The sequence below is a fragment of the Arachis ipaensis genome, chromosome B6 (assembly GCF_059453495.1).
Source record: "Arachis ipaensis isolate K30076 ecotype BB chromosome B6, ASM5945349v1, whole genome shotgun sequence".
NCBI lineage: Eukaryota > Viridiplantae > Streptophyta > Magnoliopsida > Fabales > Fabaceae > Arachis > Arachis ipaensis.
In genome coordinates, this window is record NC_142441.1 from 22,974,252 (window position 1) to 22,992,133 (window position 17,882).

The following is a 17,882-nucleotide window of genomic DNA, read 5'->3' on the forward strand; positions in this document are numbered from 1 at the left end:
TAAACATATATATTCTTAAATTTCTATCAATAATAATAATAATAATAATAATAATAATAATAATAATAATGTCAGCATGTTTCTAACTTGAACTACTAACAACAACAATTATAATTAAATTTCTAGCAATAATAATTATATTTCTGAATAATAATAATAATAATAATAATAATAATAATAATAATAATAATAATAATACTGCATATTCCTAAGTTAAAACTACTGCCAACAATTATAATTAAATTTCTAACAATAATAATAATAATAATAATAATAATAATAATAATAATAATGATAATAATGTGACTGCTATATATGTTCCTAAGTTGAACTATCTCCAACAATAATTATAATTAAATTTCTAACAACAATAATAATGATTCTGAAATATAAAAAAATTTAATAAATACACTTACATAATTATCATAGCTGAGATAATTTACAATATGAAATTCAGAACGATCAACATCTCTATATTTTTTCTTTTTTGGCATTTCAGTTTGTTTTGGATGAAGCAGAGGCAGCAGAATTTGTTGAAGGATGAAGAAGGGGAGAGAATGGCTGCTGGGTGGGGATGAAAATGAAGGTTTGAGAGGGACTCAGAGGTAGGTGTGGATGGAGTAAAGGGGGTATGCTGGTTAAGGGGGCACTGTCCTGGGGACAAGGCGCCTGCGACACGTGACTGCAGTGAACAACTCGTATGGTCCGTGTTGTTGTGAACAAGTCGGACCGTCCGATTAGGCCCCCCAACTCGCACCGTCCGATTTCTCTTCTGCTGACACCACATACAAGTAAAGTACACCTGATCCCCATGTCTTGTGGTGTTGAAGCTTTACGTGTTTTATTTTACTGTATTAATTTTACTTACTATATTTTGTCATATTGTAACTTGTTAATTTAACTTACTATATCTTTTTGTATTTTATCTCCTCATTATTCAACATCTTAAAATGTTGTTTTATATCTTATCATGTACATTCTACTTGATATATTTTGTTACCTCATCGTGTTATTCAATAGGTTATTGTGTTCATTTTATTTATCATGACAGGTTATTGTGTTCATTTTATTTATCATGTCTTATCGTGTTTTGTGTTTCAATATATTGTTTTATATCTTACCACACATTTTATTTATGAAGTCTTCTCGTCTCTTATATCTAATCATAATATTATGTATACATAACTTATCTACTAAATTAGTCATTATATATATGTTTAATTTATTTTCAATGTCTAATTTATATTCTAACATATATCTGATATTCTGATTTGTTTATATACACATATAGTATAAATAATTTTAACATCATAATCAACATTTCATCAAACTAGTGAATATTAAAAAGTGAAAAAAAGATTGTTTCTGTTTAAAAACGGTTTAAGTTTATGTACATAACAATTAAAGAAGCTTACAACAAAAAATAGCACAAGACCCCATAACCTCTTATTTGACTCTATAGTCAAGATTTACTTGGTTCCTTACTTTTCACATTTAAATAAAATCCACCACCTATATGTGAACACAATGATGAAAAATCAACACCAAATTACTTTCATTTCAATGTTATTAAACTAAACTGTCATTATACATTAATACATGAAATGAACCGTAAAATGTATTGGAACAATACACAAAGCAGTATGTTTAGTTATCTATACATTAAAATTATTGACAAACCTAGATCCCACAAATAATAGTGGCTCCAAGGAAAAAAAGCTAAATAAATATCTAAGTGATTTTTCCATTTGCAATCTAATTAGGTTAAGACTTAAGACTTAACATGAAAAAGGATATACAATACAAGACTCACGGGTGCTGACTGGGTTTGGTATAAATATGGAGGGTGTAAACTATATATATACATAAGAGAAAATCTGTCTACTACCAAAATTGGATGATGATGACCCTTCCGATACCACAAAATTAATTGAAAAAAAATATTGGGAAAAATGTGCTGTTCCTTCCAACCCCATTTCTGTTCAAACTTCGCTTCTGAAATTTTCTCACCAATTATGCAATTGAGAAGTAATGTTTTTCTCGACAGGATGGTACTGTGTGTGAAGGTGTCTCTTGGCTTTATCGGAGCCAGGCTGCTCGAGCCACTTGTCATATAAGTCTCTTACGATGGGGTTATCGAATGGTTCTGCTACACGAACCTAGCATATACAGAAATTTAGTCATTCCCTGATTCAAATGTTGTAAGCAGCAGAAAAATGCAAAACAAACTTACATTACAAAACTCCACAATTATATCATTCATGAAAACTAATGGCAAGTTTGCATCAGTTCTTACATTTTCCATGTAAACAGTTTCCAACAATTGGCTCAATTCTTTGGGAGATTGCCCTTTTTTTGGTTTAATTTGACCTCCGCCATTCAAGCAACCTACTTAAAATCAGTAGAATGTTAAATCAACATATAAATAAAAGCTCCATCAAAAAACATTTCAGATGGAAAGGAAAAATGCAATACCTGAAGGGCAAGCCATGATCTCTAGAAAATGATAGTCACATTTACCAGTTTTAAGTTTTCTGACAACATTTTGCAGGTTCCGAAAACCATAACAGAGAGCAAATCTCAACACTATTTTCCCCTCCACCTGCACAAACATTAGAAAGCAATTTATATCACTATATGAAGATAATGATATATATTCCATAAATTGTTATTATGCATGAATATGCAATATCTTAAATACTTTGACAACCTTCATATACTTGAGCAATAAAAAAAAATGCTATATAAAAATTTTCACAAGAACTTGCCTCAAGTGTAACTTCCTGAAAATCCGAATTCCGTATATTTCTAAAGTTCAGAGGGCCATCAATCTGTCTTCCAAAAAGAGTTTTAGCGGCATATCGGAAAATTGTTTCTGCATAACCTCCAGAGCTCCCACAGATCCCATAAAGGTAACCTTCTTCATTAATATTTGTCAACCTGCATGAAAGTGCATCACATCTAAACTATTTCACAAACACAAGAAACTAAAAGATAGAAGCAGTTTTTAGTTTCTTACGATCTATCCAAAGGAGATTCTTCTAGGCTTTGAAAATCAACTTCTTTTAACTGGATTTAGAAACAGAGCAGAAAATTATTCACAAACCATTTGATAGAAGTGAATGAATTCACAAAACTAAGGAGATGCATGGAGAATACTAACCTGAATCAATTCCAAAACTTCTCCTGTTGTCAGTACAGAATCGACCTCTGTCACCATGTTATCTTCATTCCCACTCCCTTCATCATGGGACTCCGGTTGGATAACAAAGTCATCCCTAGCAGCCTCAAGCTTTTTATCATAACAAGGCATAACAGTGACGTGGTAAATTTCTTCAGGCCTGTAAAAGAATATTTCCAAGCATTTCACTACATAGATAACTGAAAAAGATGGCTTCCTATTCGTTTCAGCGTGACAAAAAAAAATTAAGACATCATATATTATCATAAAAATAATAAGGGATAATTTCATCAGTAGAAACTTTATTATGTTAAGTGAACACCCTACCTAAGCCCCATATCTTGACATAAATAGTGTTTTATGATGGCTCCAATTGTTTGTTGTGGACTCTTTACTTTTGAAATATTTGGTAAAACAAACGACCCAAGTTGCTTCTCTGCATAGCAAATCCAACCTGAAAATATATGTTAACATCACAACAATCAGTTAGCATTTCTCCCTCCTACTTGAACCTTTACAAAAACATATTCTAAATATTTTGAAAGTAAATTTTTCAGTTCCCCCTTCTTTATCTCAAACTCCAAATGCAATACCACAAGACCACTATTAACTAAAAAAAGAAGCCATTTTTCATTTATTTTTTTATCAAAACACAGAAAAATTTACAGTATTAATAACTTAAGATCCCAGTTAAAGTTCCTATTTCCATATTCAGTATCAAAACAATTGCAAATCCAATATTTTTTCAACACTTCTCCAAGAAATATTAAATATAAGCCAGCCAAGTACTTTCACAAATCACAATCATATATCGTTTTGTCCAACATCCAGGTATATGTGCTTGAGAGGCAATTTTCGAGTGCATTTGGTTGAGTTAAGAAAAATGAGTGTTTTTTTATGATATAGTTTTCAGTAAGAGTATTTAACACAAGGTACTTTGTTTAGCCCGTAGAAAATGCTCTCAAACTTTTATTCTTTTCAAAAATATTTATATGATTCTTAGAAGTATAATTAGATTAAACCAGGTCTTAAATGTAGCCGTTACCAAAACTAATAGAGTTAAATTTATATACCTGGACATGCAGAAGCAATCATAGGTAGGCTCGACTTATTCTTCTTATCATCAAACAGTTGATTCTGTTTGTACCTTGACATGAATTCTATACAAGATTCAATAAGGGTTAAATCTCTACTGCAACTTGTATCAAAAATTGCCATAACTCCCAATAATTTGAAAAATCTTGTCAGCTTCTTGAAAACCTGTAATAGTAAATATTTCACATTTAAACCAAGAATAAAAGAATAAGAGAAAAACCTGTAATAGCAAATATTTCACATTTAAACAAAGAATAAAAGAATAAGAGAACAGCAGTCTAATACAAAGATAAACCAAACAAGCTAGAATTCATAGAAACTGAATGTACGAGGCTAGAATTCAAAATGGTTGTTTAAATAATGGCCTAGCTACATAATTCATAGACTAAAAGCGAATATCTAAAGCATCACCTGAAGGGGAGAAATGCCGAAATGAGCTGCAAGGGAGGCCCTTGACTGGGGAGAAACAGACACAATCACTGCTTTTCCCTTTTTAATATTAGATAAAAACTCATCCAAACTTTGTTTCTCCAGCATAACTGTCTCCGCAGACGTCACACAGCCACTGTATTGTCAGACAAGTTCATTATGTAAGCTTACAGAGTGGCCTTATAAGCCATCCCATAAACATAGGGAAATATGTTTTTTTTTTATAATAAAAAATAACCACATCTATGACCTATTGACATTAGTATCTTGAATAGTCATTTATAAAACTTTTCCTTGGTGTAACCCAGATTTTCATGTTTGGCCTTCAGAACCTTCAGGATATTTCCCCATAATTCTATTTTAGAATGCTAATATCTAATCCTTCTATATAAATTTCAGCTTTAATTAATTCTTTATGAAAGATCGAAGTTTTCTTTATGGCGCTAAGGGTTTTGTTTGGATAATAAATAAATTGCTAAGGCATTGGGAAATTCTTACCATTGGGTGTTTAAGGATGTTCCGATTATCAGACTTGCAATTTTCGACTTTTTAAGGAATTTGGAAAGAGTTGCTTTTGATATAAAGAACAACTTGGACTAGTGTCTTAGAAGTAATTTCTAAATAGTTTCATCCAATACACCCTTTATTGCATCTGTTCTAAGAGCCAAAATGAATAAATGCTTCGACATAAATTCAAATACCAAGTCTCCTTAAGCTATTATAAGATTAAGACTCCTAAGCATGAATGGTACGGTTATAGCTCCAACAACAAACTACTATGCCTTTGTATATCAATTCTCTCATAATTCATAGAATGTTTTCATCTTGATGCAAAGTGATCTAATCATTCCATAATCCCGTAGTCCAAAATCCCAATACAGCCCTATCACAATCATAATATTACTAGGAACAGAACAAAAACGTCATGAAAGGTCTAAAAAAAAGTAATACTAATGCTAAAAAAATCACTTCACACTCGCCAAATGTTAAGAGAGGACAAACCTGCATGCCAAACAATCCTTTAGAGAAATCTTAACAGGCTCTGACTGAACTTGCTTGTTTTTGCCAACTAAACCCTACAGTCACACCAATAACCAAAATTATATATAAATAAAGACCCAAAAGAGAAACAATGAAAGTTTCAGCTGAATATACAAAAAGAGATTTTTTTTCTAACAAAAGAACACTTATTTTACTTTCTATAACAAGAAGAGGATTGAAAACTGAGTTGTGGAAATTACCTTGGAATCGGATTTGTTGGCCTTTGCTTTCAAACCCTTGAGCGATACTATGCATGCCTGAGACGGCGCTATGAAATCGTTGAGGTCCCCAATCCGAAGCGCTGCGGAGAATTTTTCCGACATGACTCTTTCTACTATGATCAACAATTTGTAGTTGGGGAAGCTGAAAAAGAGAAGTCCGGTAGCGGTACGCGGTAAGTTGATTGATGATAAAAGAAGAGAGGGTGTCTAAAAAGGATGAAAAGTTCGGGTTTTGGGAGGAAAATAAATATCGGGACGCGCCCAAAAAGTTGGAAAGGGATCTAAGTTAGGTAGGTCAAATGAAGAAGAGGGAGAGAAGTGAAGATGACCGATTCACTATTCATTTGTTCATCCAATACACGGTCGAATTCGTCCTTGAAAATACCTTGTTATCCAAATTAGATTTTTTTTTTAATTAAATTCATTTTTTAAAGATTTTAAATTAGTATTATTAGTTCTTCTATCACTTTTATTGTTCATAGCATCAAAGTTTACTAATATAATACACTAAATGACATCACAATATATTTAACAATTCTAATCAAGGTTCTGAAAACCGGATTAGTCATCAAACCGCTCTAGTTACTGGTTCACTAGTCCAACCGATTCAACCGGAAAAACCGTTTTATAATAAAATAATAAAAAATATAAATAAATGCCCTAAAACATAATTATAATCTAATATAAATCTTAAAATGTCTTCTAAATTTAAAGCACTACATGAAATGTCATCAAAATGTTATGATTTTATCAAAGTACAAACTCAAAAATTAAATAACTAAGGTGTTTATTTAAATACGTTTTGAATCTAACTCTAATCTCATTGTTGATGAGAGTGCAAATTAATAATCATAATACTAACTCTAATCTAATTAAGCAGCTATTGTCCCATCTGAACCAAATTAGATGCTTATATGCTAATAAAGTACAAGTACTACTTGATCCCCTACTAAAAGCAACCAAAAGCATAATTAAATACCTAAGCACACAAAGTAATTAACATCAAGATATTTCCATCTTTGAAACAAACTTAACCAACCAACCAAATATAAACTAACCTAAAGAAATTTCTTATGAACTAACCTGAAAAAACAAGGACAATCTCAATCTCAAAAATCACAACAATTTCAATTTAGCAAATTAGCAAATTAACAATTTGAGAAGAACACAGCAACTCAAAGACAACAATACACAACAACAATTTGCAAATAAACAACAAGAATAGAAAATCCAGCAAATTATATCGAAGCAAAAGATTAAGCTGCACACAGCATAAGAATGCAAAAACAACATGAAAAAGAGCAACACAGCAAACAAACAGCATTATAAAAAAAATAACAATCAATAGCAATAAGAACAACCACTGCAGTGAACAAACATCAACAAACAAAACCATCAAGAACAAACAGCAACAATCAGCAACAATTAACACAACACTGAACAATTAAATAAAAAAATACATCTGAACAACAAGAACAGTTCCATAATTACTGTAAAACAATAATCTAAATTACTCATAACAGAGAAACTAAAAAAATCATTACTCATAACACGAACAGCTCAATAATGTTCAATAACATTCATTACTCATCATCAGTAACAAAAATCAGTCAGCAATTAAATTGATCATGAACGAACAAACTAAATTATATTGATTCAAGAAACCTAAGAAAACTCAACAGAGATAAGCAAGAAATTACTTACAAAAAAACAATGAACAGAACAGAGATTCAGGGTTTCAGATGAGGGAGAGGGAGCTCAGATGAGGGCTGAACAGCGGCGGAAGCTCGGCCAAAACAGAGGCCGAAGCGTGGAGATAACAGCCGGGCTGGAGCAGAAAGAGAGCTTGAGGCAAGCTCGACCAAGCGACGAAGAGGGAGCACCGCGGCGGAAGCAAGGCGATACAGAGGCGGCGGAAGCTCAAAACTGACGGGAAAGCGTGGTGAGCAGACGCGTTTCGACGACCATGGTCGCAGTGCGGACGCCGGCGGTGCAGATCGCGACGGCGGCGTTGGTGCGGCGGCGGTGACACAGCTTGAAGAAAGCAGGGTTGGTGGCTAGGTTTTTTCGAGAGAGGGAAGCAGATGCGTAGGTGAGTGAGAGAGACAGAGAGGGAAGCTTCTTTTTTACTTTGTTTGTTGAAAAGTGAAAAACGGCCAGGTCCGGTTCGGGCCGGTTCGCACTTCGCAGCCAGTTCAACGGTTTTTGACTGATTTTTTTATCAATGGTTTCAAGAGATTAACCAGATCGTAATTGTTGTCAGTTTATGGTTAGCCAGTCGAACCAGTCAATCCAGTCCGATTTTAAGAGCAATAGTTTTATGTTAAATTTTATTAATTTAAAAAGTCATTAAATTTAAATATTTAAAACTTTATAGTGAATTTTTAATAATTTTATTTTATATATACTTAAATCAATTTAATCATGGTTTGATTTCGATTGGATAATTAAATTACCGAACCAATTACTTGATCGGTTTAATAATAGATTCAATTTTTATAATCTTGTTGCTAATCTGATAAATTTATAAATTAGATTAAATTAATTATAAATTGAAAATTTTCAATGTTTCAATATTTTTTTAATTTAAAATTGATTTAATCTAATTACATAAATTTATAATGTTAGCAGCTAGCTAATTAGCAGGGTCTAGTTTATGTTGTGGTTTGTGTGGTGACAATAATTGCCTATTAGAACTGTTATATATTGTGATGTCATCTAGTGTATTATATTAGTAAATTTTAATGCTATGAACAATAAAAGTACTAGAAGAACTAATAATACTAATTTAAAATTTATAAAAAATGAATTTAATTTAAAAAAAACTAATTTAAATAACGAGGTATTTTTAAGGACAAATTTGACTATGTATTAGATGAACAAATGAATAGTGAATCGGTCATCTTCACTTCTCTCCCTCTTCTTCATTTGACCGACAAAACTTAGATCCCTCTCCACCTTTATGAGCGCGTCCCAATATTTATTTTCCTCCCAAAACCCTAACTTTTCATCCTTTTTAGACACCTTCTCTTCTTTTATCATCAATCAACTTACCGCATATCGCCACCTGATCTCTCTTTTTCACCTGACTTCTCTTTTTCGGATTGGGGACCTCAATGATTTTATAGCACCGTCTCAGGCATGCATAGTATCGCTCAAGAGTTTGAAAGAAAACGCCAACAAGCTCGATTCAAGGTAACTTCCACAACTCACTTTTCAATCCTCTTGTTATAGAAAGTAAAATAAGTGTTCTTTTGCTAAAAAAAATCTCTTTTCATATATTCAGCTGAAACTTTCATTATTTTTTTTCTTTTGGGTCTTTATTTATAATAATTTTGGTTATTAGTGTGACTGTACGTTTCAGTTGGCAAAAACAAGCAAGTTCAGTCAGAATCTGTTAAAATTTTCCTAAAAGATTGTTTGGCAAGTAGGTTTGTCCTCTTTTAACATTTAGCGAGTGTGAAGCGATTTTTTAGTATTATTATTACTTTTTTTAGATTTTTCATAATGTTTTTGTTATGTTGCTAGTAATATTATGACTATGATAGAGCTGTATTCGAATTTCGGACTACGGGATTATAGAATGATCAGATCACTTTGCATCAAGATGAAAATATTCTATAAATTGTGAGAGAACTGATATACAAAGACATAGTAGTTTGTTGTTAGAGATATAATGGTACCATCCATGCTTAGGAGTCTTAATCTTATAATAGCTTAAGAAGACTTGGTATTTGACTTTATGTTAAAGTTTTTATTCATGTTGGCTCTTAGAACAAAATGCAATAAAGGGTGTATTAGATAAAACTATTTAGAAATTACTTCCAAGACACTATTGTTCTTCATATCAAAAGCAACTCCTTTCAAATTTCCTAAAAAGTAAAAAATTGCAAGTCTGATAATCGGAACATTCTTAAAAATCCAATAATCAGAATTTTCCAATGCCTTAGCAATTATTTATTATCCAAACAAAACCCTTAGTGCCATAAAGAAAACTTCGATCTATCATAAAGAATTAATTAAAGCTGAAATTTATATAGAAGGATTAGATATTAAGAGTTTAAAATAGACTTATGGAAAAATATCCTCAAGGTTCTGGGGGCCAAATATGAGAATCTAGGTTACACCAAGAAAAAATTTTATGAATGACTATCCAAGATACTAATGTCAAATTGTCAATAGGTTATAGGTGTGGTTATTTTTTATCATAAGAAAAATAACATATTCTCCTATATTTATGGGATGGTTTATAAGGCCACTATGTAAGCTTATATAATGAGTTTGTCTGATAATATAGTGGTTGTGTGACGTCTGTGGATACAACTATGTTGGAGAAAAAGTTTGGATGAGTTTTTATCTAATATTTAATAAAGGAAAAGCAAAGATTGTGTCTGTTTTTCTTTAGCCAAAGGCCTCCCTTGCAGCTCATTTCGGTATTTCTCCCCTTCAGATGATGCTTTAGATATTCGCTTTTAGTCTATGAATTATGTGGGTAGACCATTATTTAAACAACCATTTTGAAATCTAACCTCCTACATTCAGTTTCTATGAATTCTAGCTTGTTTGGTTTATCTTTATATCAGACTGCTATTTTTTTTATTTTTTTTACTCCTAGTTTAAATGTGAAATATTTGCTATTATAGATTTTAAAGAAGCTGACAAGATTTTTCAAATCATTAGGAGTGATGACAATTTTCGATACAAGTTGTAGTAGAGATTTCACCCTTATTGAATCTTGTATGGAATTCATGTCAAGGTACAAACAGAATCAACTGTTTGATGATGAGAAGAATAAATCGAGCTTACCTATGATTGCTTCTGCATGTTTGGTGTATAAATTTAACTCTCTATTAGTTTTAGTAACGACTACATTTAAGACCTGGTTGTTTAATCTAATTATACTTCTAAGAATTATATAAATATTTGTGATAAAACTAGAAGTTTGAAATCATTTCCTACAGACTAAACAAAGTACCTTCTGTAAAATACTCTTATTGAAAACTATATCATTAAAAAATACTCCTTTTTCTTAACTCAACCAAATGCATTCGAAAATTGTCTCTCAAGCATATATACCTAGATGCTGGATAAAACGATATATAATTGTGATTTGTGAAAGTACTTGGCTTATATTTAATATTTCTTGGAGAAGTGTTAAAGAAATATTGGATTTGCAATTATTTTGATATTGAATATGGAAATAGAAACTTTAACTTGGATCTTAAGTAATTAATTCGGTAAATTTTTCTATGTCTTGATCACAAAATAAATAAAAAATGGCTTCTTTCTTTAGTTACTAGCGGGTTTCTGGTATTGCATTTGGAGTTTGAGATAAGAAAGGGGGAAATGAAAAATTTATTTTCAAAATATTTAGAATAGGTTTTAGTAAGGTTTCAAGTAGGAGGGAGGAATGCTAACTGATTGCTATGATGTGAACATATATTTTCAGGTTGGACATGCTATGCATAGAAGCAACTTAGGTCATTTGTTTTACCAAATATTTCAACAGTAAAGAGTCCATAACAAACAATTTGAGCCATCATAAAACACTATTTATGTCAAGATATGGGACTTAGGTAGGGTATTCACTCAACATAATAAAGTTTCTACTGATGAAAATGTCTCCTATTATTTTTATGATCATATATGATGTCTTAATTTTTTTTTGTCACGCTGAAACGAATAAGAAGCCGTCTTTTCCAATTATCTATATAATGAAATGCTTGGAAATTTTTTAACAGCCCTGAATAAATTTACCACGTCACTATTATGCCTTGTTATGATAAAATGCTTGAGGCTACTAGGAATGACTTTGTTATCCAACCGGAGTCGCATGATGAAAGGAGTGGGAATGAAGATAACATGGTGACAGAGATCGATTCTGTACTAACAATAGGAGAAGTTTTGGAATTGATTCAAGTTAGTATTCCCCATGCATCTTCTCAGTTTTGTGACATTCACTTTTATCAAATGGTTTGTGAATAATTTTGTGCTCGGTTTCTATTTTTCAGTTAAAAGTAGTTAATTTTCAAAGCTTAGAGTATTTCCTTTGGATAGATCATAAGAAACTAAAAAATGCCTTTATCTTTTAGTTCCTTGTGTTTGTGAAAAAGTTTAGATGTAATGCACTTTCATGCAGGTTGACAAATATTAATGAAGAAGGTTACCTTTTAAGGGGTCTGTGAAAGCTCTGGAGGTTATGCAGAAATAATTTTTCGATATGTGGCTAAAATTCCTTTTTGAAGACAGATTGATGGCCTTCTGAACTTTATAAATATACTGAATTTGGATTTTCACGAAGTTACACTTGAGGCAAGTTCTTGTGAAAATTTTTCTATAGAACTTTTTTATGCTCGAGTATATGAAGGTTGTCAAAGTATTTAAGATAGTGCATATTCATGCATAATAACAATTTACAGAATATATATCATTATCTTTATATAGTGATATAAATTGCTTTCTAATGTCTATGCAGGTGGAGGAGAAAACAATGCTGAGATCTGATCTCTATTATGATTTTTGGAACTTGCAAAATGGTGTCAGAAAACTTAAAACTGGTAAATGTGACTATCATTTCCTGAAGATCATGGCATACCCTTCAAGTATTGCATTTTTCCTTTTTATCTCAAATGTTTTTTGATGGAGCTTTTATTTATATGTTGATTTAACATGCTACTGATTTTAATGAGGTTGCTTGAATAGTGGAGGTCAAATTAAACCAAAGAAAGGGAAATCTCCTGAAGAATTGAGCCATTTGCTGGAGACTATTTACATGGAAAATGTAAGAACTGTTGCAAACTTGTCATTAATTTTCATGAATGATATAATTGTGGAGCATTGTAATTTAAGTTTATTCTGCATTTTTTTCCTTACAACATTTCTGAATCAGTGAATAACTATATTTCTATATATGCTAGGTTCGTGTAGCAAAACCAGTCGATAATCCCATTGTAAGAGGCTTATATGACAAGTGGCTCGAGCAGCTGATAGAGAGATTTATACCGGTTCGAAATTTAACAAAATAATCTCATTGTGAGCATAGTCCAAACCGACAATCAATCCTCAAATCAAACTTTAATTTTGGTTGTCACAAGTCCAACCAATAAAAATAACCGAGAGTATTAGTCCTGGGTCGTTCTCCCTAGGAATTACAATCGAATGCCTAATTATTGGTTATGAGTTTCAAGGGGGGTTGGGTTGATAAAACAAAAAATTAAATGGTAAGAGATGTAAATCAAACAACTAAAAATAATAATTACTAAAAAGACACATTCATGGCAAGGATTGAGAATCAAGACTTTCTATCCTAGTCATTAATGATGATACAATAACTAACAAGAGCTAATCCTATTTCGTCATCTTCAACGTCGGAAGAAGGTACAATGTTATCTTCAACATAGGAAGAAAGTCAAATAGGCCTAGTTAATCTCAATTCAAAAGTCCTAATCAACTCACTAATTGAATTAGCAAGAGATTAGAGTCAATGAAAACAATATTAACTAACAACTCTAGATTACCATTCTAAATTGGGTATCAATGACTCAAGATTGCCTAATTTCTCTTTCCAAGCCAAGAATGCTAAAAAATCTACTCTAACATCCAACCAAGCATTTTGTCAAACACTTGGAAGGCATAAAAGGAAAGCATCATAAAAGTGCAAGAATAATAAATCTACAACTACTCAATGCAAGAAATTAACAATAACAACAAAGGAAAGCACATTAAACATGAAATACCTCAAAATTGCATTAAAGGAAATTGAAATTAACAAAAGTGTTCATAAACATAAAAATGACATAAAAGAGAAATTAACAAAAGGAACTAAGAGAACAAGGATGTAATAACAAGAAATTGTAAGAAAAACTAATTGAAAACAATAATAAAAACCTAAATCTAGAAGAAAATTAAACTAAGAACCCTAATTTTTAGAGAGAAGAGGGAGCTTCTCTCTCTAGAACTAACCTAAGGCATGCTTCATATACTAACTAATTGCTCCCCCCTTGTCCAATCTTAAAATCTGCATCAAATATCCTCATAAATGAGTTGGATTTGGGCCTGGAAAGCTCAGAACTTGCCCCCAGCGTCTTTACTTTAACGAGGTCATGTGATCAACGTCACACGTGCACGTGGATGACGCGTGCGCATCGTTGGCAGATTTCCTCCTCATGCGTACGCGTGGATGAAGCGTGCGCGTGGCCTTGACAAAGTTATCCAAATGCTCATTTCTTCATGAATTCTCCACTTTGCATGCTTTTCTCTTCACCTCTTCCATCTAATACTAGCCTTATGAACCTGAAATCACTCAACAAACATATCAAGGAATCGAATGGAATTAAAGTGAATTAGATTTAGCTATTTTAAGGTCTAAAAAGCATGTTTTCACTCTTAAGTACAAATTAGGAGAAATTCACAAAACCATGTTATTTCATTGAATAAATGTGAGATAAGTTGATAAAATCCCCTAAATTTAACACAAGATAAACTACAAAATTGGGATTTATCAGCAGCTTAGCTCCAATAAAATCAAGAGATACCTTCACAAGCAGTACCATACCATCGAGAAAAATATTACTTTTCAATTGCATAATTAGTGAGAATCTTTCAGAATTGAAGTTTGAACAGAAATAGAGTTGGACGTAACAAAACATTATTTTTCTCAGTATTTTTCTTCAATTAATTTTGTGATATCAGAAGGGTCATCATCATCCAATTTTGGAGTGAGCAGATTTTTTTCTTATGTATATATAATTTACACCCTCCATATTATACCAACCCCAGTTAGCACCAATGAGTCTTGTATTGTATACTCTTCTTCATATTAAGTCTTAATCCAATTAGATTGCAAATGGAAAAACCACTTAGATATTTGTTTTTTTTTTCTTGGAACCACTATTATTTGTGGGATCCAAATTTGTCAATAATTTTAATGTGTAGATAACTAAACATATTGCTTTGTGTGTTGTTTCAACATTTTTTACGGTTCATTCCATGTATTAACTTATAATGACAATTGAGTTTAGTAACATTGAAATGAAACTAACTTTTTTTGGTGTTGATTTTTTATCGTTGTGTTTACATTTAGGTGATGAATTTTATTTAAATGTGGAAAGTAAAGAAGCAAGTAAATCTTGACTATAGAGTCGAATAAGAGGCTTTGGCGTCTTGTGTTACTCTTTGTTGTAAGCTTCTTTAATTGATGTGTACAAAATTTTATTAAACTTAAACCGTTTCTAAATAGAGACAATCTTTTTTCACATTTTAATATTCACTAATTTGACAAATTTTTTTTACTATGATGCTAAAATTATTTGCAACTATATGTGTATAAAAAAAAATCAAAATATCAGATATACATTAGAATATAAATTATATAATAAAAATAAATTAAACATATATATAATGATTAATTTAGTGAATAATTTTTTGTGTACACATAATATTTTTTATTTATTTGTGATAAAAAAATGCATAAATAAACTTTTGGTTCCCATAATAGACACATGATATTTACCTACTAAATTTTACAGACACATAATAAAAAAAATGCATAAATAAGCTTTTGGTATACATAATATTTTTTGTTAAATGTGAATACCATAAGATAGAACACTAAAATATACAGACACATGATTTTCAATTTTAGTTGATACAATTCAAGATATTTTAGTTTCAATTGTTATCAACTTCTTCTATCATATGCGAACATAATGATTAGATACAGTACACGATTTTTTTTAATTCGAACATGATAAGATAAAGCAGCATTATTAGACATAAAATACGACAAGACTTAATAAATAAATTTAGGATAAATTTTTTCGATAAATATAACTTAAGGTATTTAGTTTTGTTCTCTATCGATTTCTGACTTTTTTTTCTACTAATTGTGAGCACCACAAGACACTGACACTAACATGATAAGTTTATGTAATTAGATTAAATCAATTTTAAATTGAGAGGATATTGAGACATTGAAATTTTTCAATTTATAATTGATTTAATCTAATTTATAAATTTATCAGGTTAGTAGCAAGGTTGTGAGAATTGAACCATCATTGAATCGGTCAAGTGACTGGTTTGATGATTTAATAGTCCAGCCGAATTGAACCGTGATTAAACCAGTTTAAGTAAATATAAAATAAAATTATTAAAAATTTACCATAAAATTTTAAATATTTAAAGTTAATGACTTCTAAATTAATAAAATTTAAAATTTAAAATTTTGTAGATTAAAATTCAAAATGTATATAATTTATCATTGAAAGTTCACAAATTCAAACACTAAAATTTACGGCTACAGAAAATCAAAACGCATATAATTAACAAACACATTACATTCCTCCACTAAAAGAACAAACTAGTTTTAAACACTACTTACACAAATTTCTAATTATTGAACCTAAACTTACACAAATTACATAATTTACACAAAATTTCTATTCATATAAGCAACAATCTAATGATACATACAGTTTTAGAATACACAATTAATAATTACAGAACTTAGAAAACTCAGAAGTCATAATTAACAATTACGATCAAACAATCAACAAAATTATTTTAAAAAATTAGCTTAGAAATTTTTTTTTTATCAAAATTCAGAAAATTAACAAGAATAATTAACTCAGAAGTATAGATTAATCATAATTAATTTCAGAAAAAAATTAGGACTGAAGAAGCAATCTAGGAGTGATCATTGGAAAAGAAAAGACAGTCGAGAAACAAAGACGTCCGTGAGGAGTGATAGCCGAGTAATTAAACGGAGGTGACGGCGATGAGGACAAGCGAGTAGAGACGTTTGCGTGGGACAGTGAGATTGGAGAGAGAGAGAGAGAGAGAGAGAGAGAGAGAGAGAGAGAGAGAGAGCGAGCAAGCAAGCTTGAAGTGAGAGAAGCCGAGCAGAGACATCCGGGGCGGCGACAAGAACAAGGCCGAGGATTACAACAACGTGCTCTGTATGACACAAAGCCGGCGGTTGACGTAACCCTCTAACCGAGGAGAAGAGTTCGACGATGATAATGGGAAAAGTGGCTGCTAGGGTTGTTGATGGTAAGTGTCAAGTGGCTGCTAGGGTTGCGCCATTTTAAGTTTGGTTCAATTCATTTTTGAGAGAAAGAAGGGGGAGGGGGTGTTGCGCCATTTTGGCCTTTTTTTTCTGTGTTCAAAACGATGGCGTTTTATGTTGAATTTAATTAATTTAGAAGTTAGTAAATTTAAATATTTAAAATTTTATAGTGAATTTTTAATAATTATATTTTATATTTACTTAAACAAGTTTAACCATGATTCGACTCCGGTTGGACTATTAAACCATCGAACCAGTTACTTGACCGATTCAATAACTAGTCCAGTGCTCATAACCTTGTTACTAACTTGATAAATTTATAATTTAGAATAAATCAATTATAAATTGAAAAATTTTAATGTCTCAATATCCTCTCAATTTAAAATTGATTTAATCTAATTACAAAAACTTATCATATTGGCAGCTAGCTAAGCACGGTCTAGTATTTGTTGTGGTTTGTGTGGTGTCAATAGTAGTATATTAAAAGTTAGAACTAGTATATATATTGTGATGTCATTTAGTGTATTATATTAGTAAAATTTGATGCTATGAACAATAAAAGTGATAAAAGAACTAATAATACTAATTTGAAATCTTTAAAAAATAAATTTCATTAAAAACAATCAAATTTGGATAATGAGGTATTTTAAACGACAAATTTGACTGTGTATTGGATGAACAAATGAATAGTGAATTGGTCATCTTCACGTCTCTCCATCTTCTTTATTTGACCGACATAACTTAGATCCCTCTCCAACTTTCTAGGCACGTCCCAATATTAATTTTCTGTTAAGTAACAAGTGTGAGAAGTGTCATGAATTAGTCATACATTGAAAGAAAACAAGGAAGA

General features: G+C 31.2%; 1 protein-coding gene and 1 pseudogene across 1 annotated transcript; one reads left to right on the forward strand and one right to left on the reverse strand.

Moving 5' to 3' along the window:
• Positions 1–1,531: 1,531 nt before the first annotated feature.
• On the reverse strand, positions 1,532–8,074 carry LOC107646161 (protein NAR1). Its single transcript, XM_016350362.3, has 12 exons — positions 7,672–8,074; positions 5,947–6,109; positions 5,708–5,781; positions 4,688–4,841; positions 4,255–4,441; positions 3,509–3,635; positions 3,164–3,341; positions 3,020–3,069; positions 2,769–2,940; positions 2,476–2,602; positions 2,297–2,388; positions 1,532–2,159 (listed from the first exon to the last, which is right to left on the reverse strand). Exons 2-12 carry the CDS (start codon positions 6,067–6,069, stop codon positions 2,007–2,009), a joined length of 1,437 nt encoding a protein of 478 aa, XP_016205848.1. The 5' UTR covers positions 6,070–6,109; positions 7,672–8,074; the 3' UTR covers positions 1,532–2,006.
• On the forward strand, positions 7,681–14,558 carry LOC107646654 (protein NAR1-like; annotated as a pseudogene).
• The last annotated feature ends 3,324 nt before the right edge of the window (positions 14,559–17,882 follow it).

Coding starts and splice junctions, on each gene's coding strand:
- LOC107646161 (XM_016350362.3), bottom strand. CDS start 6,069: ATGTCGGAAAAATTCTCCGCAGCGCTTCGGATTGGGGACCTCAACGAT. Junction 5,782..5,946: donor CCAACAAATCCGATTCCAAG/GTAATTTCCACA, acceptor GTGTGACTGTAG/GGTTTAGTTGGCAAAAACAA. Junction 2,603..2,768: donor TTCAGGAAGTTACACTTGAG/GCAAGTTCTTGT, acceptor ATGTTTGTGCAG/GTGGAGGGGAAAATAGTGTT.